Source organism: Miscanthus floridulus, chromosome 1, assembly GCF_019320115.1.
Source record: "Miscanthus floridulus cultivar M001 chromosome 1, ASM1932011v1, whole genome shotgun sequence".
Lineage (NCBI taxonomy): Eukaryota > Viridiplantae > Streptophyta > Magnoliopsida > Poales > Poaceae > Miscanthus > Miscanthus floridulus.
The window spans coordinates 44,745,957-44,772,819 of NC_089580.1; the positions used below are offsets into that span (position 1 = coordinate 44,745,957).

General features: G+C 48.0%; 2 protein-coding genes and 1 pseudogene across 2 annotated transcripts; 2 read left to right on the forward strand and 1 right to left on the reverse strand.

Annotated features, from left to right (window-relative positions):
- The first annotated feature begins 4,434 nt into the window (after positions 1–4,434).
- LOC136482107 (uncharacterized) lies at positions 4,435–7,100 on the forward strand. The gene is made up of 4 exons (XM_066479356.1): positions 4,435–4,532; positions 5,203–5,430; positions 6,306–6,366; positions 6,476–7,100. Exons 2-4 carry the CDS (start codon positions 5,234–5,236, stop codon positions 6,746–6,748), a joined length of 531 nt encoding a protein of 176 aa, XP_066335453.1. The 5' UTR covers positions 4,435–4,532; positions 5,203–5,233; the 3' UTR covers positions 6,749–7,100.
- A 473-nt stretch (positions 7,101–7,573) lies between these two features.
- LOC136482117 (protein NEN4-like) lies at positions 7,574–9,301 on the reverse strand. Its single transcript, XM_066479365.1, has 2 exons — positions 8,804–9,301; positions 7,574–8,665 (listed from the first exon to the last, which is right to left on the reverse strand). The coding sequence occupies exons 1-2, from the start codon at positions 9,063–9,065 to the stop codon at positions 7,947–7,949; spliced, it is 981 nt and encodes a 326-aa protein (XP_066335462.1). The 5' UTR covers positions 9,066–9,301; the 3' UTR covers positions 7,574–7,946.
- Positions 9,302–25,204: 15,903 nt separating this feature from the next.
- Positions 25,205–26,442, forward strand: LOC136455980 (jasmonate O-methyltransferase-like; annotated as a pseudogene).
- Positions 26,443–26,863: the final 421 nt, after the last annotated feature.

Consider the following 26,863-nt stretch of genomic DNA (forward strand, 5'->3'; position numbering starts at 1 on the left):
CCGACCCCGGAGGGGCAGGGTCAGCCTCACCCGACGCCTTTGTGGGATAACCCTGCCTCGCCCCAAAAGCTCAAGGCTAATCTCCGTCTCGCCCGACGCCTATAGGGCGGGCTCGGTCTCGCCCAAAGGCAAAGGGATGGATTCTGCCTCGCCCGATCCCAGAGGGATAGGTTAGGTCTCGAGATAGGGATTGGTCTCCGCCTCACCCGACGGCCCAGAACGAGCCTCGCCCTGATCGATATCTATCCCTCATAATGATGGGTACAGGACGAGACAAGACGTTCGGGTCAACCATGGCTCCAATGACCATACCCTGCGCCCTGGCAGGAAAAGGACTGCCAGGGAACGACAGGACTGATGCTTTAGACCCTTCCGGGCATCGCAGAACCTAAAAGGCATTACAGGTGCGTGCATCTCGCCCTGTAGAGTTGTAGGCGCCGCCTTCAGCTCTGGGACACGGAACCCGACGAAGATATACGACAACCGCTACGCTCCAGGAAAGGATTTGCTATCTCCACGAATGACGGATATTCCGTCACCACGCTGTGGACCCAGGGGAGCGGCGCCCGCTTCCCGACCCCTCAGGCCCACCTAGTCAGAAGGCCTTAGCCACGGCGCTACATCGACCCTCGACCCCGCGTTCCTCCAACGAGGACTCATGGGAACCAGAAGGCGTGCAGAGCAAGGCTAGGGGAGGCTCATAAGTCAAAACCACTGTACTGCAGCCCATACCCTGCGCTAACCTAACATCCTACAGAGACATCGACAACATGGTAAGCACTTATCTTCCTTCGCACTGAAGGACCTGACCGGGTAGACATGAGCCACAAGACTAAGTAGAGTACGCGTCCTAGAGCCCTCACCCTTGTAAAGCCAGCCCCTTCATCTATAAAAGGGGATGCGCTTCCTCCATGGAGGGGGGACCGAAAAAGAAGACCGAACAAGAGAACGCACTCATACGCACAGTCAAGCGGCTACGAAGCTCTTGACCACCTTTCAACCCTTCTATCAGAGACTTGGGACCAGTCCCTCTCTCGATAGTTTGTACCCCTTACTACAGATCGTTCACGGTGCTAATAACACAAGCAGCAGTAAACTGGACGTAGGGACGTTCCGCCCGAACCAGTATAAATCTTGTGTCCTTTAGCGCACCATCCGAGCCTAACGCACATTACTATAAATTTACTTGCCGGTGCTTGTACGAAACACCGACACTAAGCCCCTTGAGGTGCTCAACACCAGCCATGGCCGAAGGCCACTTCTATTTATAGCCCCAAGGGCTAAACTAGCCGTTACCCCTTCACTGGGCAACGGTCGGGCCGACCAGACGCTCCAGGCGTGTTGACCGGACGCTGGACCTCAGCGTCCGGTCGCCCGCAGACGACCACGTGTCCCGATTCCAACGGTCACTTGACCTGACCGGACGCAGCAGCTTCAACTGACCAGACGTTGAACCCCCAGCGTCCGGTCGTTTCCAGTAAGGTACCGACCTCGACCGGACGCGTCCGGTCACACTTGATCGGACGCAGCCAGCGTCCGGTCACACTCCAGCTTCTGCGTCATCGTACGTCAGCCTGACCGGACGTAGCCAGCCAGCGTCCGGTGCATTCAGACCCAGCGTCCGGTCAGTAGACCGACGCCAGCATCATTTCGACCAACTCCATTTCAACTCTAACTTCTTCACCCTTGCACAAATGTGCCAACCACCAAGAATTTGCATCCAGCGCAATAGAAAATAGGCATTCCATTTTCCCGAAAGTGTCGAATCCCGCCTTGCAAGCTCGACGGGAGGGAGAGAGGGACCCAAACCCATCTCACCCCTGCAAACACCACCTCCTTTGTAAATGTGCCAATACCACCAAGTGTACACCACCATGTGTATGTGTGTTAGCATTTTCACAATCATTTCCCAAAGGATGTTAGCCACTCAACTTGCCACGCCACTCGATCCTAGCGACAATGCAAAGTTAGATCACTCGAGTGGCACTAGATGACCGATATGCAAACAAGTTTGCCCCTCTTGATAGTACGACCATCTATCATAAACCCGGTCATAAACTTCTCTACACACCTATGACCGGTGAAATGAAATACCCTAGGTTATACCTTTGCCTTGCGCATTCCATTCCATCTCCTCCAATGTTGATGCAACACATGCACCAACACGATCAATAATGATATGATCCACTTCATATCATCACATGATCATATTGGTTCATCGATCTTGACTTTACTTGCTCTTCACCGTTGCCATCGTTCATCGGCGCCAAGTCTTGCTCAAGCTTCACCGCCACGCGGTCCATCACTCCAAAGCCTTCGACTTGCCCTTCACGCTTGCAACCGGTCCATCAAGCCAAGTCTTGTCTTGATCTTCTCCACCTTGATCACATGACTCAATGTCATGTCTCATGTGCATTTAAGCTCCTTCATCATCACATGTGTGAGCTTTGCAACATCTCCAAGCCATTTTCACCTTCATGGCATATGTTGCTCACGCACATGTACCTATGGACTAATCACCTGTGTATCTCACATAAACACAATTAGTCCACCTAGGTTGTCACTCAATTACCAAAACCAACAAGGACCTTTCAAGAGGAACGAGGGGGATTGAAAAGATGTACTTATGCTGTGAATCGCTGGCCAAGACGCAGAGCAGAGGAAGGAGTTTAGGCCGGATAATGAGCGGACGTTGGAGTAGTCACAAATCGAAGAGTAGAGGGGCGGGGGCGCAGATTGAGACGGGCAGACGGCAGATCGAGGCGGGCTAGCGGCTTCTAGGTTCTCCCACTGCCCTCTTCTCTCCCCCACTCTCCTGTCTCCCCCCTCTCCTATCTCAAATCACATGGAATCTTGATGCGGCGCATGCGGGAGAGGTATAGGCGCGCTGTGTGATTCCCTCCTCTGCTCTCTTTTCGGCATGCGCGTTTCCCTCCCGCGCGCGACTCCCTCTCTTTCACGCGCGCAGTACCTTCTCCCACGCATGCGGTGGGCAGCCGATGCCTCGGCGCCTGAGGCGATGTCATACACGACAAAGTCGTGGCGAGCCCAAAGCCTCGGTTTAAAAACCGCCCAGACGCCTTAGGTGACGCCTTAATAACAAGGCCCATATCTTGATATTCTACAAGTTTCCCAATGATATTTGTAGACCTTTTAGGTGTCCTTACCGATCATAAAACAATCCTACCCCGTTCGTTTGGCTGAATTTGGCTGAAAAAACAAGCCAAAATACTGTTCCGGCTGAATTATTGTGAGAGAAAAATACTGTTCCAGCTGAAAAAAGAAGCCGAACAAGCCGGATTTTAAGACAAGCGAACGGGGCCTAGATGCATCTCCCCAACAGATCTTTTCTCGGGAGTTGTTTGTAGTTTTTCAAGAATGCCACATCTGATAGAATGCAATAAAACGTTAATGAAATAACCACCCTCATTGCATACCTTGGTTCTAATATTGTACAAACATTTAATTCTATGACTTATTTTGAGTTTGAAATGTAGCCAAGAGAGTCTCATCTATATGAATCTCACTTATTCTCTCTCCTCTTAAAACGTTATCATGCTATTAGAAATGTTTATATGACAACCTGTTAAATACAGATGAAACTCATACTAAGTTTGGCCTTATGCCACTGTGACGACGACCACCATGATGACGGCGCAGAAAGGAATGCGAGTGACCGGGACCTAAGGGGGCTAATTGGCATGAGGGGGGGGGGGGGTGGTGAATCCGATATTCTAAAATTAATCCTAAGCACTTTTGTTTATGGACAGGAATATTTGTACCCATAAGAGCAGCCCCTCAATAGTTCTAAGTGTAGAGCCTCAAAGGCCAGACGAGGGTTGCCTCTGTTCCCAATTATCCTAAAAATGCTTCCAATTATAGTAAAAACCCCAAATGCCTCGTACTTATGACTGCCACATGAGACACATCCGCCAATTGTTTGTGATCTCAACTCCTGGCGGCATGCTGGCAACATGAGATCAATGCTTTGATTGGAGACGACACGTCGTATTTAGCATCACGGTGGCTATTGCTGGTGCTGTGAGTTGAAGATAATAAAGCTGTAGAGCAAGACACGACACTGGAAGGATGGGTCCAAGGTGTAGGAAGATGAAAATTAAGATGACGATAGAGAAGGAAGAAGAGCGGTGGTGCGCCATGGATCGTAGGAAGAGGACAAGGCGAGGCAATTGTCGATCGCAGGGTGCTGACGGTAGACGGCACGCACCTCGTCATGACGGGGTGACAAATTTTTTGCCACGTCACCAATCAACCATGAGTAGGGAGGAAGGGATTGATGGCTTTTGTATATGCCCAAAACAAACTTGCGGCCCAGTTACGAAAAGGCAGCCCAGCCCAGCCCAGGTTCACCCTTGCACCTGCCTTCCGTTTCTTCTCGCCTTGCTTTCCCCTTCAGGCCTTCTTCCCTTCTTCATCTCTCTCTCTCTCTCGTTGCGACGCCTGCCTGGGCGACCGTCGCTGCTCTACACCAGGCGCCCAGGTCTTCTTCGCCGGCGCCGAGCAGCCACAAGGTATGCGTATGCACACCCACCCCTTCTGTTCCCTTCGCTTCGCTTGCCTTCCCTTCCCTTCCTGCTGTGCGAAACCGAGCTCCCAAACCCTAACTTAAGCTATTTGCCTATTCCTATTCGGATCTGATCCAATCGCAACTCTATGCAGTATGCATCTAGCGTCATGCCTACTATTAACTTCGACTTCTTCTGCAAAAATTATCGGATGTGCACCCATGTCCTTTACTGGGTCCGCCCCTGCGCAGTGTGCATCTTGTCATGACCACCGACCACCGATGAATGTCTGCCTATCTGATCTTGTGTATCAAATATTTTTAGCTTATAATCTCATCATGCGTGGATGCATGGAACGGGTATTAAGTTTTTGTTGGAAGATTTTCTCATAAATGTCTTCTGCATATTAGTTCATTGCAAGCTGATGAATTGTGGAAACGAGGATCAGCTAGGCCTTCTGCTTTTAGTGCTGCTTGACATGTATTTTGTTGGACACGACCTGTTGTTTTGGGGCCACACCATGGAAGTTTAATAAGTCTGTAGCACTAGGCTAGTACAAGTCTATGTTAATTTCTGTAGTTTGACCTGCAAAACAATTGATTCTGTCGGATTGATTGAGTTGATACCTCATTTATGCTTTCCTCTGTTCCTCTCTGAAATTTTGTTCTCAATCCAGCCGCTGCTCAACAATCATCTCTGTCAAGGGCATGGGCATGGACCACATGATGAGGCTTGGTGCTGGAGCCGCCCACCAGATCTCCAGGGCTGAACCAATGCCTGACCGAAGGTCAAGGTTTTGGCAGACGGATGTGCAGCCTGCGCCTCGTATAGACATCATCTGCCCTCTTCCTTGCCGCCCTTCCCGCCCACAGCTCCTCAATTGGCCCAGCCCCAAGTCTAACGGGTTAGTTCTTTCTTCACTCTCCTCTATCCACCACGGACTTACATGCACCATACTGACATCGAATAAAAATTTGTTGAACCTGCCTTATAGTTTGCATATTCATGTATGCCTGCTGCCTGCATACTTGCTACATTTTCAGCGTCAGCTGGTAGGCCATAGGTTTGCATATTTTTGTATGCCTGCATACTTGCTAGATTTTGAGCGCCAACTGGTAGGCCATATGTTGCATGTTTGTATGTACTTTCATCCTTGCTAGGTTTTGAGCACCAATTGCTAGGGCTTAGGTTTGCATATTTTTGAATGCCTGCATACTTGCTAGATCTGGAAGGCCAATCGGTAGTCCGTCTCTTGCGTATGCTCCAAGTAAGGGCAGCAGATATAGTATTATTGTTTCGCGCCAAATTTTTCATGCAATGTAACGTCATATGTTTCAAGAGATCCGTTCACATAAGCTTGGGGGCCGCAAGCTGAGCATTAACAGACAAAACAGATAGTGTTACATGTGGCGACAAAACAGAAGTACTTCTGGGTGCAAGGATTTTGCGCATGACATTTACAAGCTTCCGTCAGCAACATGTGCATATAGCGGCAAAAAAAAAAGGCAATAGACGTTACTTAGTGTTACATGTGCTGTTCCATAAATTTGTTGATAGACAGATATCCGTTGCAATCGCACTCGTCCACATTTATTAGCCAAACAGAAACGTCGAATGCGGTTACATGTACTAGTTGGATAAGATTATGTGTTTTGCCTGCCACATTTCAGATCACTTCATAATGTTTTTTTCTGGGAATGCTCGAATTTCTCGATAATTGCTGTAGCCAAGCATATGACTGGTCCTTTTGCTGACACTGTTTGTGTTCTGCGATTGCAGGGCACTCCCATTGTATAGAGCAGACCCCACTTGTGATATCGTGGATCTCATCCTTAGCAAGGTATGCTGCCATATCAATGGTTTTTTGGTATTTAAGTAGGCTGTGCGTGTTGTATTGCAGCAGTGTTGTTCTTCTGGATTATGATGGCCAACTCTGTCTCTTCTTTCAGAATGACCCTGATGTGGATACTGATTCAAGCAGTCAGGTGGCCTTTTTCTGTGGCTCACCTCCTGCACGCACTAACAACCCTGTTATCAATGACCCACAGTTTGGAAAGAAAACACCATCCTTTTCTCCTTTAGGAAGCTCTTTTGGAAAAATGGCAGCTGGAAGAGTTGAAGTAGGTTCTCCGACCTGCGGGGCCAGCAGCCCGAAAGTAAGAATCGAAGGTTTTGCTTGCGGGAACAAAGAGCCCCCTCACTGTGCAGTTACATTTGCCTGATGATCCGCATTGACCCTACCTAACCCTGTTTTGCTACCCCGCAACCTGTACATTTTCGCTGCCCAGCTGAGGATATAACTAGTTTCTTTCGTTATATAAGCTGCTAGCTGCTCATTGAAGAGTCAAGTCGGAGTCGAGTCAGAGCGTTTGGTGCCCCTTGTGATTGTGGCTTTTGAAACTGCATGATCGAAGGGAGCATAGCTCTCGGATGTAAATATAGATGGAGGTGTCCGGTGTATGTACTAGATGTTGTATGTGTCTGCTAAATGTAGTAAGGTTGGATGGGTCCATATGTCGGTGTCTGTAAATACCGTCATGCATTTGGATGTAAATTGAAATGCATCTTCAGTTATGTTGCCATGCTGTTCATTGTCACTTGCGAGGCTTCTGAGCATGCTGCAAGAATGGTACTCCTTCTGTTCTAAATTACAAGTCGTTCTGACTTCTCTAGACACCTAGAAAAGCCAGAACGGCTTGTAATTTGGAATGGAGCGAGTAGTGGCAGCTTGAAAGCGGGTGGTCTTCTTATTAGTCGTTTTCTGTCGTGCCGCTCATTTTGACGGTGCTGCAGCAATCGTTATATGATTTGTTTATTATCTATTTCTTGGTGATATATGCACAAAAGCATGCGTATCTGATGCCGTAAGCTTTGAGATGGAAGAATCTGTTGGTTATTGGTACTGTCCACGGATCATGTTGGAATCCTTCACGTATGTGCAACCGGGAACAGAGCATTTGCAACAATTATCCCAAACTGGAGTCCTTCACGTATGTGCAGCCGAGAACAGAGCATCTGAAACAATTATTCAGAGTAGTTTATACAAATGAAGCAATTATTCAGAGTAAATTATACAAATGAAGTGGTCGAATGACATGTTATGTTAACTATACAACACCAAACTATACAACTAAATCTGACGGAGTCAGTTAAACTAAGGTGCGTGGATGAAATCAAATCGATGAACTGTACAATTGAATGGAATGAAAATCCAAGCTAGGAATGAATCCAATTAGCTAGTCGATGAATCTTCAGTCTGTTGGTTGTAGTAATAGTGTGCATGGTCGCTGAGCTACAGCTAGGAAAAGACAGATTTGAGCCGAAACAATAATAATTCGGCAACTCAATCTTCTTCTCCGTAGCTAGCTAATAAGCATCCGTCATCATCGATCATCCAAAGAAGAAAGAAAGACGGATCCCTCATCTGAGGATGGCCCTGGAGTGCCTGAGGATCATGTGGAAGGGCGTCGTCGCTGCAGTCGCCGTCACCGGGCGCCTGCTTGTGCTAGTACTCAATGGAGCAGCAGCAGCTTGCTGGGCGACGGCCCTCGGCACCACCTTGCCCAGGCTATTCCGCTTGCCGCAGGGGGTGGAGGTTGCCGTAGGTGCAGTTGCTGGTGCTGCCGGGCGTGGCGGCGCTTGGTGGCGCACAGGAGTAAACGGCAGCTTGGTCTGCGACAAGACGCCGGTCCGGTGGTGCTGCACATGTTTAGGCGGCGCCGTCGTAGAAGAGGAGGACGAGGTGACGGTGATCGTCGCCGGTGCCGCTGTGGTGACGGTGGCGCGGTGCGCCGCCATCCTCCTGGTGACCGCGGCGCCATCGGCTTGGCGAGCCTGCTGCGTGCGTAGGACGTCGGGCAGGCTGGACTCGAGCAGCAGGACGGTGGCGCAGTGCTTGAGCACCTCGAGGTTCATGCGCGCGTCGTCCAGGCTCCTGTGCTTCTGCTTGCCGATGCCGAAGTAGGTGGCGAGCGTGGCCATCTTGAGGTCCCCCGCGCGGCGGCCGAACTCCGCGGCCAGGACGTTGAGGGAGTCGATGACGCCGGCGGGCTCCGGGGCGGGGCGGCCGATGTCGGCGAAGGCCTCGCGGATGCGGGGGCAGTCGAAGCGCTGGATGTTGTGCCCAGCCCACACGCGGCCTGGATAGGATGTTGTTGCAGTTGCAGCCAGAGGCCAGAGCCAGGCATCTCATCGATCAGGCAGCTAATTAAGAATGCATGCATATGTAGCACCAATGCCATGCATGCAACAAGAAAGAAAGAAACGTACTTACGTACCGTCCAGGATGTCGAATATCTTGTCGGCCACGTCCTTGAAGGGCGGCGCCGACGCGATGGCCTCGACGTCCGTGAATCGCCTGGTGACGGCGACGGAGAGGTCGCCCGGGCGGATGAGGGTGTCGTAGCTGCCCACCTCCACCAGCTTCCTGGGGCACACCAGGATGGCGCCGAACTCCAGCAGCCACCACCGCCCCGCCGCCGACGGAGCCGTCGTCTCTACGTCGAAGAAGACGATCTCTCTCATCGCACCTGTCGTCATGTCGATGGATTGATTGCTGGCTGCGTGCTAGCTGCTGCTTCCTAGATCTTATTCTCGATCGATGAACGAATGTTCTATCTCTTATTCTTCCTCCTCCTGCTGGTCTGGCCTGGCTACCTATCTAATGAAGCAACAAGTGCTTTGTTAGCGCACGTTTCCCTGTAGCTGCTAGCTAGGAATGGAATTCAATGCAATGGAAGCTACGAAGAAGAAGAAGAAGCTAAAGCTGTACATCAATGTCTGATGCTCTGGCGGCAAAGCAGATCGATGCGATGCTGTATATATATATATCATGTTTATGTAGTACTTGCCGTTAATGGACGGACGGACGGACGGACATAGATAGATAGAAGGAACAAGCATATGTCGTTTATTCCTTGCGGGTCCGACCGGAATTGCTCGATCGCTCGATGGATGGCTTCATATGTTGGGAACGAACGACGTGTGCTTGCGTACGTCTCGGCCGCTACTATTCATTCCTTCCAATTAACCGGCCGGCCGGGGGCAAGCAAAGCTAAGGAACTGCTAGCCCCACAGGGTACGCAACCAAATGCTGCAATGCAATACAAGCAACCGGGGGCAGAAGCTTCTGTTCGTCTGGCCGAAAAAAACGGCTGATGCTGATGCTAATTTATTGTGAGAGAGAAATACTGTTATTTCGCTGAAACGGTATGGCTGATAATTTCGAGCGAACATGGCAATGCAGCGCAGGTCGTTAACGGATCGGTAGTAACTTGCACCATATAGCATCCAGCTGCAAATTAACATGTCTCAATCTGAACATGCATGCAGCATCTGATGAGTACAGTCGTAGTAACTTGCATATATATATATATATATATATATATATATAGCTAAGCTACTTTGTGGGATTGATAGTAAAAGGTGTTCTCTTACTTCCCTCTTTCCTCCATGCAAAGCAAAGCAAAGCAGAGCACTGCAAATTTAAATGTGTAACGCAAGCGTCACCTGGCTGCTGGCTGCTTCTCTTCCGTGCGTGCATGGGTCGCCATTCTACACACGCACCAACTAACTTAACTGCCACAAACACAACGGAGATAGAATATTCTCGCTCCAAGCTAGTAGCTTACCTTCCCATCCGCGTTACGTACTATTAATTAGTAGTTTCTTTAAGGGAAAATTGGTTTCATAGCATCGAAAGATCGCCATATCCGGAAAATACCATCAAAACTTTGCTGCTCCATAAAATACCATCCAAAGAATGCGACGTCTCCTCGATATAGCATTCCGTCACGTTTGGTGCAAACGTCGTCGCCTCCGTCAAGCTCCTCTCCTTCTCCTTCCTAAGCTGAGTGCAGCCGCTGCCTCTCCTCAGGTGGGACCTGCTCCAACGGCTGCCGCTCCAGAGGGATAGAGCAGACCGGTGACGACAGCAACGGCAACGGCAAGGCTCTGCGGAGGGTGTCGTCGAGGATGCAGCACCTCGTTGACTTCGCCGGGATGAAGTCGGCGCACAACCTCATCCTTCGCGACATGCTCATGCTCGAGAACCAAGTCCCGCTCTTCCTCCTCCGAAGGATCCTCGAGCCCCAGTGCGCGTACCCCGGCGAGCTGCTCCCGCGGATGGTCACCGGGGTCATGAAGGAGCTCTGCCCGTTCAAGATGGTGGACACGTTCCCCGCGATTGAAGTCAGCAAGAACGCACACCTGCTCGAGGTGCTCTACTATCTGCTTGTGCCCAAGCCATGACGGCGCGGCGGAGGCCGTCGCCCACGGCAGTAGCCGCGAAGACGGCTACGACAACGAGGAGCAACCGATGGACGGCGCTGGCGATGAAGAGCAAAAACATGCCGCCGGCTGCGAGTATGTGAAGCAGCTGCTGCTCACCGTGTCCAGCATGGCGTCGGGGCTCAACAGCGGCCTGATGCGCTACGTGACGAGGCCGGTCGCGTTCGCTGTCAAGGCACCGTCGTGCCGGGGTTCTCGGCGATGAAGCAGCCCGTCGAGGCCTTCTTCATGTCCAGCACCGACGCGAGCATGCACGCCCCACGACCCAAATGGCGCGGAGTCTTAGGGGGCTCGGAGCTCAAGCCCGGCGCCTGTGCTTGCCTCGCATGCTGCCGCCGAGCGCTCCAGCGCTACCGCGCTCGCCCTGGCTCGCCAAAGATGCCTCCGCCGGAGCTGCGCCGCACCAGCCCGTGATTCCACCTGCAGCAGTCAGACGCTGAAGCTCGCCGCCATGGGCACCAGGGCCTGCCCGCTACCACTCTGCTGCCCGGAGCTCCCCGCACCGGAGTCGAGTGCGGCCAGCACGGAGGACCACTCGGCTCTCTTCCTCTAGAGCGACAGCAGTTGGAGCGGGTCCCACCTGGAGGAGAGGCAGCGGCCACACTCACCTATATATGGCCAAACGGGCCGCCGGGCACGGCACTGGCACGGGCACGGCTAGGCACGGCACTACGCGGCACGGCATGTTAGCCATCCCATGCCTGATAGTGCCGCCGTGCCGACTCGGCGGCCCAGGCATGGCACTATCATGGCTTAGGCGTGCCGTGCCGTGCCACTGGGCATGGCAGCCCGTAGTGCTCGTGCCGGCACTGGCACTAAAAGTGCCAAACACCTTAGAAACTTCAGAATTTTAACAGAAACTTATACAATACATCAAACTTTAGAAGATCACACTTTGACAACAGAGATACAAGTTCAAACTTTAACAGAAACTTCAAAAGATCACAAACACAGAAACAGACCAGAGAGAACAAAATAAAATTTTATTGGAGCTTTAGTGCAATGGCTGCCTCATTAAAAACCTGTCTAGGTAAAACTCACTCTTGTGAGAAACCCTAGATAGGGAAAAAAGAGTACAGCCCGGCTCCTTTTAAGTTCATTGTCCTTAAATCAAAGTTCATAAGTCTAGCATATTACAGTCCAGTACATAAATGATAACTAAGACAACTAATTAAGATAAAGTTCTTCAAATGCTTCTTCAAGCTCCTGGTCTTCCACATTGGTGCTGCATCCTTGCCTCTGCTGCCTCCCAGTCTTTGATGCAGGTGAGCATCTCCACCATCTCAGCCTTCAGCCTCCTCCGCCGCTCCTCGATTATCCTGCCAGTCATACTAAAAGTGGACTATGAAGATATGGTAGAAACAGGAACAATTAAAATATCTTTAGCCATGATTGACAGAACTAGATAAGTGAGTTTGTGCTCATGCCACCAGTTCAACAGGTTAAAATCATCATCTAACTGGCTAACAGTGTCACAGTCCAAGTAGGAAACTAGTTCAGAAGTATTATTATTAGAAGAACTTGCAGCATGCAGCAGGGCAGTTGCAGAGGTATGTCTAGACAGATTAAGAGTACCAGATAGAGGATGGATACCACCTATAGAACAATCACCTTCATCATCATCATAAATCTCATTCCAAGCAGACCTTTTCTTACCAGACAGGTTAGGAGGGACAGTCCTCCTCAACCTAACAGATCCAAATTTCTCCTCATACTTATTGTAAACATCAGTTAGTCGAGCTCTAGTGGCAAGCTGGTAAGTTTCATAGGATGTACTGGTAAGGCTACCCAACCTCCTCAGTACTCTGCTGAAACCTTTCATTTTAGCTCTAGGATCCAAGATGAATGCAAAAGAATATAGCAAAGGAATATCCCTTCAGTATTTATTATATTTGTCTATCATTGGTTGAATCACATGTCTGAGGTGAGTGTCATTACCATAGTTTTTTAGGTGTATAGCAATCTTAACTAGATAATGAATCATAAGTGGAGATGTAGGATAGTACACACCAGACAAAGCAACAGTAGCATCATAAAACAGTTCAAGAAATTCAAATACTTTTTGTCCAACAGCCCAATGTTCATCAGTTAAAAGCAACTGACCACCTTCACCCCTAGGATAGTGAGCATGCATGAAAGTAGTGAAAGGAGTCTGGTGAGGAAACAAATGCTTGAGCATTAGATATGTAGAATTCTACCTTACCTCCATGTCTAGCTGAAATTTCCTAGGTCTAACACCAGTGGCAATATAGTAACTTTTGTATGCAGCAATTCTCTGGTTAGATGAGTTCAGAAATGATATTGCAGTTCTAAATGTTTCAATCAAAGGCTGAAGAGCATTAAGGGCCTCCTTAACAATCAGATTTATGATATGACATGCACAGCGCTGATGCATGAACAAAGTACTAACTGCATTATCAGTTTCATTTCTATCATTATCAGGGGGTACTTCAATACCAAGATATTTAGACAGTACAGGCCTAAGTGTACGCATGGCAGAAACATTAGATGAGGCATTGTCCAAAGTAACAGCAAAGACCTTTTTAGTCAAACCATAATCAGCAAGCATAGATATAACCCTTTCAGCAATGTTTTGTCCACTGTGGGACACATCAATAAGCACAAGACCAAGCACCCTCTTCTCTAGTTGCCAATCAGGATTTATGTAATGAGCAACCACACTAAGATAGTCCTCTTTGGCATTACCAGACCAAATATCAGAGGTAAGACAAACACAATTTATAGCAGATGAACTAAGAGTCTCAACAAGCTTAGTCTTTTTATCAGTGAAGTATTTGACTATGTCTCTAGTGGTGGTTTGTCTAGAGACAGGAACAAACTTTGGATTATGAGCATTTCTAATGTAATTATAAAAAGCATCAGTTTCACCCATACAGATAGGCACATCAAGTCTAGAAAGCAATCGAACCAGTTCCGTGCGAGCAACAATAGGACAGTACTCCCAAGTACGCATACTACCATCAAGATTAAAAGATATCTGAGACTGAGTCATGCGAGTTTTCTCACGCCTCTTAACACATTTGTCCCTATGACGAGTGAGGTGACCAGTGCCACCACTAGAGAGAGCAGAGTAATGCTTATTGCAGTGGATGCAGCGAGCGGCATACCTGATCTTCTTACCTTTGGGACCTTTTTTGAACAACTTCTCGAAATCGAGCCACACAGCCGAGGTAGAAGGACGTGAGCGCTTGTCGTCGTTGTCATCCTCTCCTTCTTCTTCTTCGCCCCCTGCTGCATCATTGCTGCCGCCATCATGACCGAACAGCTCCGCAGTGTCCTCGCGCAGGTCATCCTCGTCGTCATCTTCGGCTAGCCCGCACATCCACCTCTCATCGTTGGCGCTGACCTCAACGGTCTCGTCGGAGGAGCGGGCCATCGTCACTCGCCGGCGCCCGGTTCCTCAACGGCTTCACACATAAACAAAGAATCAGTAGCAGATCTAGTTAGGGTTAGGGTTAGGGTTAGGGTTAGGGTTTACAGTACCTTGGCGGCCGGAGCACCGGGAACACCGGCGACGTCGACGACGCGGGATCCGGCCCTCTGGTTCCTCGATGGATGCGAATCAAGAGGGGACCTACAGGAGGGGAGCACATCAGATCGAGATCCAGGAGGGGATAAGGGAGGAAGAGCCAGATCTGGAGGGGAGCAAAGCTCAACTTACCGACATCCGGAGCACCAGAGTTGCTGGGGGCCCGGCGAGGTCGACGACGGTGACGAATGAGATGATGAGGTGGACGACAAGGCTACATCAATGGGGCGAGATCAAGACGAGGCCGTGCCGTGTGCCCGTGCCGGCCAGCAGTGGCTCTAGATGCCACCGGAGGGCAAGAAGAAGAGAGGAGACACCACCAGAGAGGGAGACGAAGAGAGGAGAGAGCCGCTCGCAGAGGTTAGAGCGAGAGACAAGAGAGAGAGGGAGCTGGAAACAAATGAGCTAGGGTTTCATCGATACGGGGCGGCGTGGGGGCGCTGGCTTATATAGTCGACCCATCCAACGGTCGGATCCAACGGTCATGAAGGATCTGGGGGAGGGGATCAACGGCCCTCCTTTGTTGGATCCATGCCAAGGTCGTGCCGGCCTGTTAGCCGTGCCGTGCCTGGATCGTGCTAGCGGGGCGAGGTGGCAGCCCAGGCACGGCACTGCTGACGGGCCATGCCAGGCACGGGCACGAAGCAGGTCGGGCCGGGTCGGGCTTGGGCCGTGCTTTTTAGTGCCGTGCCCGTGCCGGCTCACCGTGTTAGTGCCATTTGGAAAAGTATACACTCACCTCAGGAAGAACGGGAGGAGCTTGACGGAGGCGACGGAGTTTGCTCTGAACGTGACGGAATGCTATATCCAGGTGACGTCGCATTCTTTCAATGGTATTTTGCGGAGCGACAAAATTTCGATGGTATTTTCCGGATACGGTGATCTTTCGATGCTATGAAACCAATTTTCCCTTTCTTTAAATCTTAGTACACGATTTTTTTTCAAAAGAGCCCATACTTTTTAATATATTACTAAAATACCACTGCAGTAGTATATAAAAAAAAAGTATAACCATATACTATACTTATACTTGCATACTTGATATACATACTACCCTAGATGGTTTAGTATGATGATATACTCTGTCTACTCTCAGGGAGTAGTTACTCTTATGACCCGACGAAGTGTATGTAGATGGAGTATATCATCATATTAGACTATCTAGGGTACTATATATAACAAGTATGTATATATACTTAGAGTATATGATTGTACTTATTTTATATGCTACTATCATAGTATTATATAATATATTAAAAAATATGTGCTCTTTTGAAAAAAAAATCACATAATAAAGATTTGGAGTATCTTAATATTAGTATGTCAACATAATCAAACTAATAAATGAGTATGTAAAACTACGCAACGTGATTTATTGATTATGGGAATAACTACTCCTGAGAATATATAAAATGCACATATATTGCATTGTTCTTCTGCTCTGCTAGCTTATATATATCCTAATAATTTGCGAGGCTGCACTTTATTTGCCACACCCTATCCACCACCTCCAAGATTCAGACATTCTTAGACCCTAGCTAAGCAGAATTTTATTTAAATAATAAAGCTACAGCCGAGGAAACACACACAACGTATAATAGGCGGATGCCACTACAATTTCTTCGTGTTGGAAGTCCACTGCAACTATATATCCACCTATTTGTCACCGTGTGCTATCACAATATATATGCATAAAATTGCATCCATGCCGCGTTGTATGCCTCCACTGCCACGGTGCTTTGCCACCTCCTCCTCTTTACCTGGGGGCGCACTGCGATCTTGGCTCATTCTTGCCTCCGCTGCCCTTGTCGTCTGACTCGCACTATCGATGCCTTTGACGACCTCTCCATCGAGAGCAACAAAGAATGCTTTGGATTCTGATGCCTCTGACTTAGGGGAACATATTTAGACGATGCCACCGGCATTACTACAGAAAAAACTTATGTGAGGCGTTTGGGAATGGACCTCGAAGGTGGGCAGGAATTTCAACCGCCTCGGTTAATGCCTGGGATTAACCGAGGCGGTCACAATCAACCGCTTCGCAAAATCGATTTACGGAGGCGGTTAAAATTTATTAACCGAGGCGGGACCCCATTAAACGGGTTAAAATCTTATAAGGCCCGTCTCGGTTAATATGGCCAAGCCCACCAGGAAGCCCACTGAGCCTAGAAATCAGGTCACACTATATAATGAAATGAAACGTTAAATCCACTCTCTCCCTTACTTGTCTATCTTCCAGCTGCACTCTCCACCGAGCGTTGGAGACTCAACCGTGCCCTCCCTTCCCCTCCCGATTCCAGCGACGCCCCACCTCTCACCCACGCCCTCCATTCCCCTCCTCTCACCCGCACCCTCCCTTCCCCTCCCGGCGGCGCCCCTCCCACGCCGCCGCAGCCCTCTCTCTCACTCCCTCTCCCTCTGTCTCTCTCACTCCACAGGCATGGGCGCGCAGGTGGCGCGGCTCCCATCTCTGCTCCCCTCCCGAGGCAGATGCGGGCGCGGCCTCAGCGGCGACGACAACCAGGCAGGCTCGCCCCCTCCTCCAGCGCCGGCGGCGCGCGGGCCCGGTCCCCTCCTCCAGTGCGACGGCAGATTTGGCGAGCGGGCCTCTCCAGCGGCTCCGGGCGGGGTCTACGCGCCCTGACGGATCTTGCGACGATGGTGGCTCTGTGAAGGCTGGATCTGGTGGTGGGGAGGCCGGATCAGGTGGTGGGGAGGCTAGATCCTGCGAGTGGCGGCGGCGGCGGCGGCGCGTGGATGGGTTCGGCGGGCCTATCCACGGGTTTTTTTATTATTAACTGAGGCAGGCAACTGGTCCGCCTTGGTAAATCAGTGATTTACCGTGACCTTGTGTTCGAGGCGGACGGGTTGTCCGCCTTGGTACACCCTTTTTGCCTGCCTCGGTTATGATTATCGTAGTAGTGCGGTAGCGACAGGAGGAAGAGGCGACATGTCATATCTTAGACAACATGGGGATCAAGGCTGTGAGGCTATTCAGAAAGCCATGGACCAAGTGTTGCTGCCTTGACACCTTCCACCTTCCACAAGGTGCTTCATGTATGAGCTCCTACACACCTAGGTACTCCACTGAGTTTTTTCTGTCTCACATGTGCCACACTCATTGACCAGTCCCTTCATGCCAGATCGCCAACAAGCGCTAATAGACCGCTGTCATGGAGCATGAGTAGCACACATCAACGGCTTGGGAAACCTCGACCCATCCAATGTCAATTCCATCATCGCCATGCTCAGTGACGTACAACACCATGATCAGTTCATCATGATGTCAGAGACCTAGCGCATCACCTATAAGATGTCCCATGGCTCATGCTACCATGGGATTATTGGAGCTTGTTTCAATCCATATTTTGTTCCTCCTATATATGTTTCCACCAAGCACAAGTTGTTTCTCTTCGATTTGATCCATCGCCACTAAGGTTGATGTTGTTCGCACCCGAAATTAACAAGACCTAAGCTTTCTCGGAAAATGGCCAAGATGGTTTTGGAAACTTTATCCAATTGCATAACTCTCTTGAGATGAGAAAAATACATATGTGGAACGCCAAATTTGGATTCTAGATGAAGTAGCAATGTCCATTTGAAGATCCACCATTGAGAAATGAAACTGTTTAGGCCAATTCCAAAACCTAACAGTTTTGACAACCAATTCTAAGTTATATTTTGACATGGGGTTTGAAGAGATTCGACTCTTAACGGGGACAACCTCCCAAGTTCCAAACCTATAAATATCAAGGGCCACGGTCGATTGCGCCATACCAAATCAAGCTATCTTTTATATTTCACCCGTTTATTCCTTATTAAACCCTACTTTGCACCCCATGTGTTGTTCTCCTCTTGTCTCCATGTTATGATGAAAGAATCGAATACCCCAATAGGGAAGGGGTGAACTGGGCTCTAGAAATTTAAATCAATAATCTTAATTTGTGTTCGCTCGTTGCATGGATTAAGCCTAGGACTAAAAAGATCACACTAAGATTGAGTCCTTAGGGCCATCATGCTACACATCTACTTAGATGAAAACATAGAAAATAATTAGAGGAACATGATAAGCAACTCTACCAACATCTTCACATAGCTATTGACACAACCTATGAGGTCAGAAACTAAAGGGAAGCTCATCCACTAAGGGCAGGGCTCTCTGAAAGTGATTCTCCAAACAGCTAAATCTCGCACAAATTCAGGTGGGTAGCAGGTAAGAATCAATTTTCCATTTTACACTGGGAGGTAGAAGCTAAAAAAACATGCTCTCCGCTGCTCCCTGTTCAAAACCCACAAGAATCACTCTATGATCAATTCTCACCTGCTCCCCACCCTACACTACAAGAAATCCAGGCTTCTATGACAATTGCCAGATGACAGAGCACCTATCTGTCACAAACAGCTGTTTATGACGACTGTTCATAAGATGACAACTGTTTATGATCAGGCTGTGTCTTTTATAGTATACTCTGCATGGGATTTGTGACGATAAATCAATGTCAAAGTTGATCGTCATAAAATATAGAACTATTACATTTTTTAGAAAATATCTTGTTATCTTACTTGGCTGCTGGTCCACATGTCATGTGTCTTAGGTGGACTCTTCCCGTCCACGTCAGCTCCTAGTCTAATGTTAGGATTGCAGGGAAAATCTTCAAAAAATCAAAAAAATGTGACACACAGGGTTATAGCGTCGTCAGGAAAAGCAAGATTGGTACACTAGTAGAGAACAAACTTTCGGTTCAGCACATTAGTCTCGGCCCTGGACTGCAGAGGACCTTTAGTCCCGGTTGGTGTTATCAACCTAGACTAAAGGGCCCTTTAATCCCGGTTGGTGTTACGAACCCAGACTAAAGGTCCTCCAATGGGCTAGTTCAAAAGAAAAGCATCACATCCAAGGTCACATGTGCTTGTATGTGGGGTGGAAAGGTACGCGCGAGGCAATGCATGAGGTCTTAGATTCGCCTCCCATGAGGCACATGAGTGGGAGGCATTTTTTTAGCCTCGGAGGACCTTTAGTCTCGGTTCAAGTTAACCGGGACTAAAGACGCCTTTATTCCCGTATTCCTAGTCCTGGTTGGGAAACCGGATTAAAGGTGTTTTCCAACCGGGGCTGAAGCCACGTTGTATACCAGCGTAGGTAGCGTCGTCTGAAAATTAAAGGTAGAATAGTCGTTTTGGTCACTGAACTATTGCTCGACGCTCAATTTTATCCCTGAACTTTTAAAACGGTCGTTTTAGTCCTCAAACTCCACTTTTAGGCCCAATTTCAGTCATGAAACTTAGCATTTTGGGCCCAATTTCATCCATAAACTACTAAAGTGCATTTTGGTCTTTAAACTTTTATTTTTCAACTCAAATTTGTCTATCCAAAAAGAAAACTTTATATTTTAGACACAATTTCATCCATGAATTATCAAAATGCATTTTTTCACAACTTCATCCTTTGTCTAGCACCACCCACGATATTGTTAGGTACTTTCAACATTTATATTTATATTCTAAGATGAATATAAATATAGATCTAAATATTCTTAAATATAAATTCTTTTTATCCCATGGATAAAAATAATTATTCTATACACATGGTTATTAGTTGAGCCTAACGCTAGAAGTAGCTGAGAAAAAAAATTATAGATCTATTATTGTTTCAATATATCCATGTATTCTTAAGGAATAGCGTGTGAAGCAACTGTAATTGCTCCCATAAAAATCATTTATAGCCGGATATATACAAAAGGTATCATTATAAGGTAACATTAAAAATAACATCTTGGAATTATTAATGGCTAGTAAAGAGATTTTGGATGAATATTATTTTTCTATCTCCAATCGCTCCCAAAATGCAAAGTTTGAGGACTCAAACGATCATATTTATAGTTTTAGGATGAAATTGAGCATAAAATGCAAAGTTTAAGGACTGAAATGATGATCATCATAGTTCTAGGATGAAACTGAGCCTAACAGTAGAGTTTGAGGACTAAAATAGTTGTTTTAAAAGTTTAGGGATAAAAATAAGCCTTAGAAAATAGTTTATGGATCAAAATAACTATTCTAACAAAACTAAACTAAACCTTCAAGATTACATATTACTATTATGGGTGGCGGAGAGACGATGTATACTCGTGAGAAAGTGATAGGGAGGGAGCCGGGTGGTTGCCACCAGCACAACACAAATAGCGCACGAGAACGAGCTCTAGCTCGGTTTGCATGCGGTGCAGGTGGGCACGCTGCCCACCGGCGTTCGAATGCCTGGTTCGGCGCTGGTGTTCTCACCAGAATTTATTTCTATAATAACATTTCAGTAAAGCCTCTCAACGCGTGGTGCCACAAAGAGATTGCGATGTTTCCGTCGCATATAGAGCCTTCTGGTTTCTGGTGATATCTCAAGGACGCGTCTTCATCTGTGTATAGTTGTAGGTCTGCTTGTGTACAAGTGGTGTGAGTGTATATGGTGTCGGCATGTATCTATATACGAAGAGATGCTACAGCTATATCCCGACGAGAGATGTAAAAAAAACACAAATAGCGCACGCACTCCATGCATATGTTTCACGTGACACGCCTATATATAGCGCTTACCGGTCGGCCCGCGGATGGCTACATATATGTACAGCAACATATATATAGTTAATTAATTAACCCTCATGCAGGAATAAATTCTTGCCTCCTCCGTGCTCCAGCTACTGTTTAGCACGGTTCATGACGCTGGCGTTTACTTTTTTTGTGACACTGTTCATCAAATTTTAAATATGTTCCGGTTGCTATTCGTCCGAATTTTTTCCTGTTCACTTTCTCTTTGTTCGCCGCTTTCAGAACGGGCGCCGCGGCAGCGCGCCTATACATGAATGGTGACATATATGGATGGATGCAGAGAGCTGGGCAACAATTAACGGATGGAAGGAAATGGACAGGCGAATTTCCTTGTCCTAAAATAAATTGTGTTGTGTGGCTAAAAGATCATCTACACTGTAGTATGTGCGCTGTAGTCTAGGAGAGATCCCCCTTCCTGACAGGTTTTTAATTAGATTTATTTACATAATACATATTTGCACATGTTTTTTAAACATATATATAATATAATATAATAGTAATGCTGCTTACATACACACGCATGTATATTGACTATATATAAACGCACAGACGAACATCGTCGATCAGCTATAAACTAACAGATTTTGAAATTAACGAAGTCCAGAAGGTGTTATGTGCATGCTTACCACTTAGTGAATAACGCCATTCTTCGTCGAACAAATCAATCAATAGAAATACAACACACATGCCAAGTACGTATAGTATGTGAACTTGGACGCCATGACAACAAACCTGACCAACGGGCAACAGAGCTATATGCTTAGTTCATAAATTTATTTACACGTCAGTGTCATATCGGTCATATATATACTTCTAACCAGAGATGTCTTTATTTCTTCAAAAATATCTACTATATCACAATCCATGGTTAGGGATGGCATTGGACCCACACACTAGTGTAGGCCGAGTAAATACCCACTTGTGACATTTTGTCTAACATGTAAAATTCCACACCCACGCGGAGAGGTTTTGCATGTGTCCGCACGCGTGACGGATTGGATTATATATAATCCCTATTAGTTAGTATAAGTAGCCCATTAACCTGTGCTCCAGTACAGTCTAGAATCTTACGTTACACAAGTATTAAAAGTTTGGTAAAGACTTCATTACGCTCAGCTGGTTTTTAATCAACCCGCCCGCACACCCCGCCCACGTGGCTGCACACCCCCACTCGCTCTCTCCCTCTCTCGCCCGCGGCACCTGGTGAGCTCCTCCCAGTCACGGTCTCTCCCCGACAAGGACCTCCTTTGGCGAGTCCGCGCCCATGCCCCACCTCCTCCCCATGCGGTCCTCCCTCTCTCCCCTTCGCTGCCGCCGGCGGCAATGGCGAGGTAGGCCTCCTCTTCATCCTCCTCTTCCCTCCTCTGGATCTGCTGCTGCTTAGGGTTTCAGCGAGCTCTCCCTTGATCTTCCCCAACTCCAGCGGGCTTAGAAGGAAAGGTTTAGGGGGGGGGGGGGGGCAGGAAGGTTGGCCAGGCGGTGGGATGCCGACGAGCGGTTTAGGGGCCTTGGCAGCGGTGGAGGCGGTCGGGTCAGGTCAGGGCGGAGCGCCATGGCCAAGGCGGCGGGGGGGGGGGGGGGGGGGCGGTGGGCGGCGGTGGGGTTTTAATATATATGTTTTCGCCTTTGCATAAAACCTTTGTGGGGTTTTAATATATATTTAGCCGACACCTTATCTTAAGTTATACTCCCTCTGTCCTTGAATGAATAGATTTGTAGCTTAAGAATTTGTCTACAAATAAATCTATCTCTAGGAGAGGTTGAACGGTCCATCGACCTATTTATTTTCCTCAAAGTCTGGATGTGTGTAGTAAATGCTATAATTAGTGTGTTACTGGAACAATTACCGACCAGTGTGCAACTACTATAATTAATGAAGGCTAGTATGGTCTTTTCTCTGTCATACTAATATGTTCTAAACTTGCTAGAAATCTATTTATTTAGGGACAGATGGAGTATCAACTTTTATTGCATCTCTTTTGTGATATCATGAACGATGTATGTGCTTTCAAATTTTTATTATCAGTTGTTGCAATTTTCATCCATGTGTTCAAAATCTAGTGTTTATTGTATCTTTAATTCATAATTTCCCTTTTATGTTTTATTGAAAAAAGATTCGATGTCATATATTTCACTCTTAGTTACCACGTTGATCTTGAATTTCCTCTATCAAAGAATTATACATGTAGTAATATTGTTCTATGAAAAATACAGTGCTGAAAAAATCATTGTAATAGAGTTTTAATATAATTTAAAATTAATTTTAGGGTCACCGTGCGTGGTGGCAAGAGTAGATATAGACCTAATACGGAATCCGCAAAAGGCAGTATGACTTAGGTTAACAGAACGATCAATCCTGTTCGTTTGAACTTATCAGCCATGGTACAGTATTTCTCTGTCGCAACAAAACAGCATCGGCCGGCTTATGAGACGCAAAAACCATTGGCCGAAAAGAGTAAGATGAAAATCAATTTGTTCAAAATCTGTGGTGGTTATGTAGAGCAGATAAAGCAGTATGTGTTTAAAATCTGTGGTGGCTATATACAGATTTCCACGTTGAAAAAATTGCCAGGAAAAAAGGAATTTGTGGAGCCGTCCGCTGTGGTTACGTAGATAGTCATGGTCATTGGTACTCTCTCTCTCTCTCTCTCTCTCTCTCTCTCTCTCTCTCTCTCTCTCTCTCTCTCTCTCTCTCTCTCTATATATTATATATATAGATATATTATATATATATATATATCTATATATATACTATCATATATATATATCTATATTATATATATATATATATATATATATATATATATATATATATATATATATATATATATATGTGTGTGTGTGTGTGTGGAGTAGTACTTGTAACTACTACTAGTGGTAGCGAGCTTTTAATTTGGACATCAGCAGCGGTTGGAGTTGGATGTAAGAAAAAGACGACGGTGGCTCCCTCCGCCTGTCCGCCAGCCGCCACCGCGCCTCATCAGCGATAATCAATGAGAGGACGCTTGTGCGCCGGCCATCTCCTCCGCTCCGCTGTTGCATTGCATTGCATCAACACATCGTCACGGATGACTTTGACTTCTCTTGGCCTACATACACTCTACTAGGGCCTTGTTTAGCACGAGTGTTAGGAATCAGTATTTGATACTGGTAGCACTTTTATTTGTATTTAGTAATTATTGTCAATCATGGTCTAACTAGGCTTAAAAGATTCGTCTCGTAATTTACAATCAAACTGTGTAATTAAGTTATTTTTTTATCTATATTTAATACTCCATGCATGTGTCCAAAGATTTGATGTGATAGAAGAGAGTGAAAAAACTTTGGAATCTAAAGCAAGGCCCTAGGTGGATGGTTGCCGTCCTCTGTAAAAATTAAGCCACGATCAGGGCTGTTCTGATCATTCAACACCACGCAAGGACCCAAGCTAAGAAGAACCCAAGCTAGGGCCTGCCGGTTTCCTCGATCGTTGCTGACTCTCATCTTTTACAACCCTTAATTAATGCAGGCAACAACGCAGGCTAACAAGGATGTTGGCTTCAGCCTAAAGTGAGTCTAAACGTTTGGCACGGAAGAGCGGTGGGTAACAAGCTTGCAACAACATATGCATAGTGACATGGATGCATGCAGTGCTGGATGCTGTGCGAGACCACGGCCACTCATAGATGGGTAGGTTGTTGTGGTTGCCTACATAGTATCATCACACACTACACATGCATATCCATGCCTTCAATAATCCTTCACTTCCTCCCCTTCCTTCTTCACATCAGCCCTTGTTTAGTTCGTCCATCAAAACTTTACATCCTATCACGTTGAATGTTTCGACACATGCATAAAGTATTAGATATAGACTAAAAAAATAACTAATTGTACAGATTGCGACTACTTTGCGAGACGAATCTTTTAAGACTAATTAGTCCATGATTTGACAATAAAGTGCTACAGTACAAATGCGCTAATAACGGATTAATTAGGTTTAATAAATTCTTCTCTGTAATTTATTTTTTTATTAGTATCCAAACACCGCATGCGACATCCCATTTAGCATCCAACGTGACATCCCAAAACTTTACACCCTGCATCTATACGTCCCCTCGTTCACTAGCTATATATATATATATATATATATATATATATATATATATATATATATATATATATATATATCATATGCATATGCTGCAGTCGTAGCAAGAGAAGAAGCAGCAGGTCCAGGAATTAAAGAAGATATTTTTCCAACAACAAACGAAGCTAAGAAACAGTAATAACCCAGTAAATACATGGAGATGCTGCAGGACGAGGCGGTAGTCGTCGCGAGGCCGAGGCCGAGGCCAGAAGCAGCAGCAGCAGCAGCAGCGGTCGTCGCCGTGCGCCGCATGAACAGCAGCAGCGACGGCAAGATGTGCTACGCCAACAACTCCGACTTCCAGCGGGTCATCGCCTCCGTCACCAAGAAGGCCAGGCAGGAGCTGGCGGCGGCGCTCTACCGCGCCCGTGGCCGCCCGGACTCCATGGCCATCGCCGACCTGGGCTGCGCCACGGGGCCCAACGCGCTGCTTATGGTGTCCGACGCCGTCGAGGCCGTGCTGGCGGAGACCCACCTGCCGTCGTCGCCGCTCGCCGCCACCGGCTGCTGCCTCGCGTCGGCATGGCCGGGCTCCTTCTACGAGCGCGTCTTCCCGGAGGCCAGCCTGGACTACGTCGTATCCTCGAGCAGCCTGCACTTCCTGTCCAAGGTACTGATCGACTCGTATAGGCTGGCTGAGTGCACTGCACTGTCGATCGATAGATATACAGATGATGAAATCATTTGAAATGACAAGAAACGACGATCGAGACTGACTCGCTAATATAACTGCGATCATGTCTGCATGCACAATTACCTAACAGGCGCCGACGATGAGGATGGAGCATCCCAACCTTGGCCGCGTCTACGTCTCCGAGTCCGGCCCCGCGGCGGTGCTGGACGCCTACCGCTCCCAGTTCCACGCCGACTTCCTCGCCTTCCTCTCCTGCCGCGCCGCCGAGATGAGGCCCCGCGGCCTGCTCCTCCTCACCTTCGTCGCCAGGAGGACCGCCCGCCCCACCGCCCACGACTGCTACCTCTGGGACCTCCTCGCCGACGCTCTCATGGACATGGCCGCCGCCGGGCTCGTCGACGAGGACCAGGTCCACGCCTTCAACGCGCCCTACTACAGCCCCTGTCCCGACGACTTCGCCAAGGTCATCGCCAAGGAAGGCTCCTTCACCGTCAGGACCATGCAGCTCTTCGACACCACGCGCCGCTGCCTCCTCCTCCAGGCCCAGGCGGTGAGGCGGACGACGACGAGTTGCCGCGGTGGCTAGCCATGGAGACGGCAAGCACCGTTAGGGCGGTCGTGGAGCCCATGCTGCGGACGCAATTCGGCTGGGACGCCATGGACGGACTCTTTCTGCAGGTACAGCCTGCTGCTCGAGGCATACTACCGCCAGCGACGAATCTAGACTAAACTGCTGTCGGGGTCGCACAAATTCATGAACTTAATTTGATGGGTCGTAGCTGGCAGGAATACGCGGGGTTCCACTGATTCGTACAAAGTTATCGGGGTCGCATGACCCCGACAATTACACACTGGCTTCGCTACTGACTACCGTAGCAACACCAGCAGAAACAAGGACGACCTCACCAACGTCTTCCTCGTCTTGGAGAAGAAACAGCACTACTAGTATAGTTGGCCATTTGGCCCGGGCACTATGGGCCGGCCCAAGCACGGCACTAATTAGCATGGCCCAGAAACGGCCCGGCCCGTCGGCCTTCGTGCCAGTGCCTTGCATGGCTCGGCTTTAGTGCCATGCCTAGGCCACCATTCTGGCCCGTAGTGTCGGCCCGGGCACGGCATGCTATATGGATCGGCCCGACAGCGGC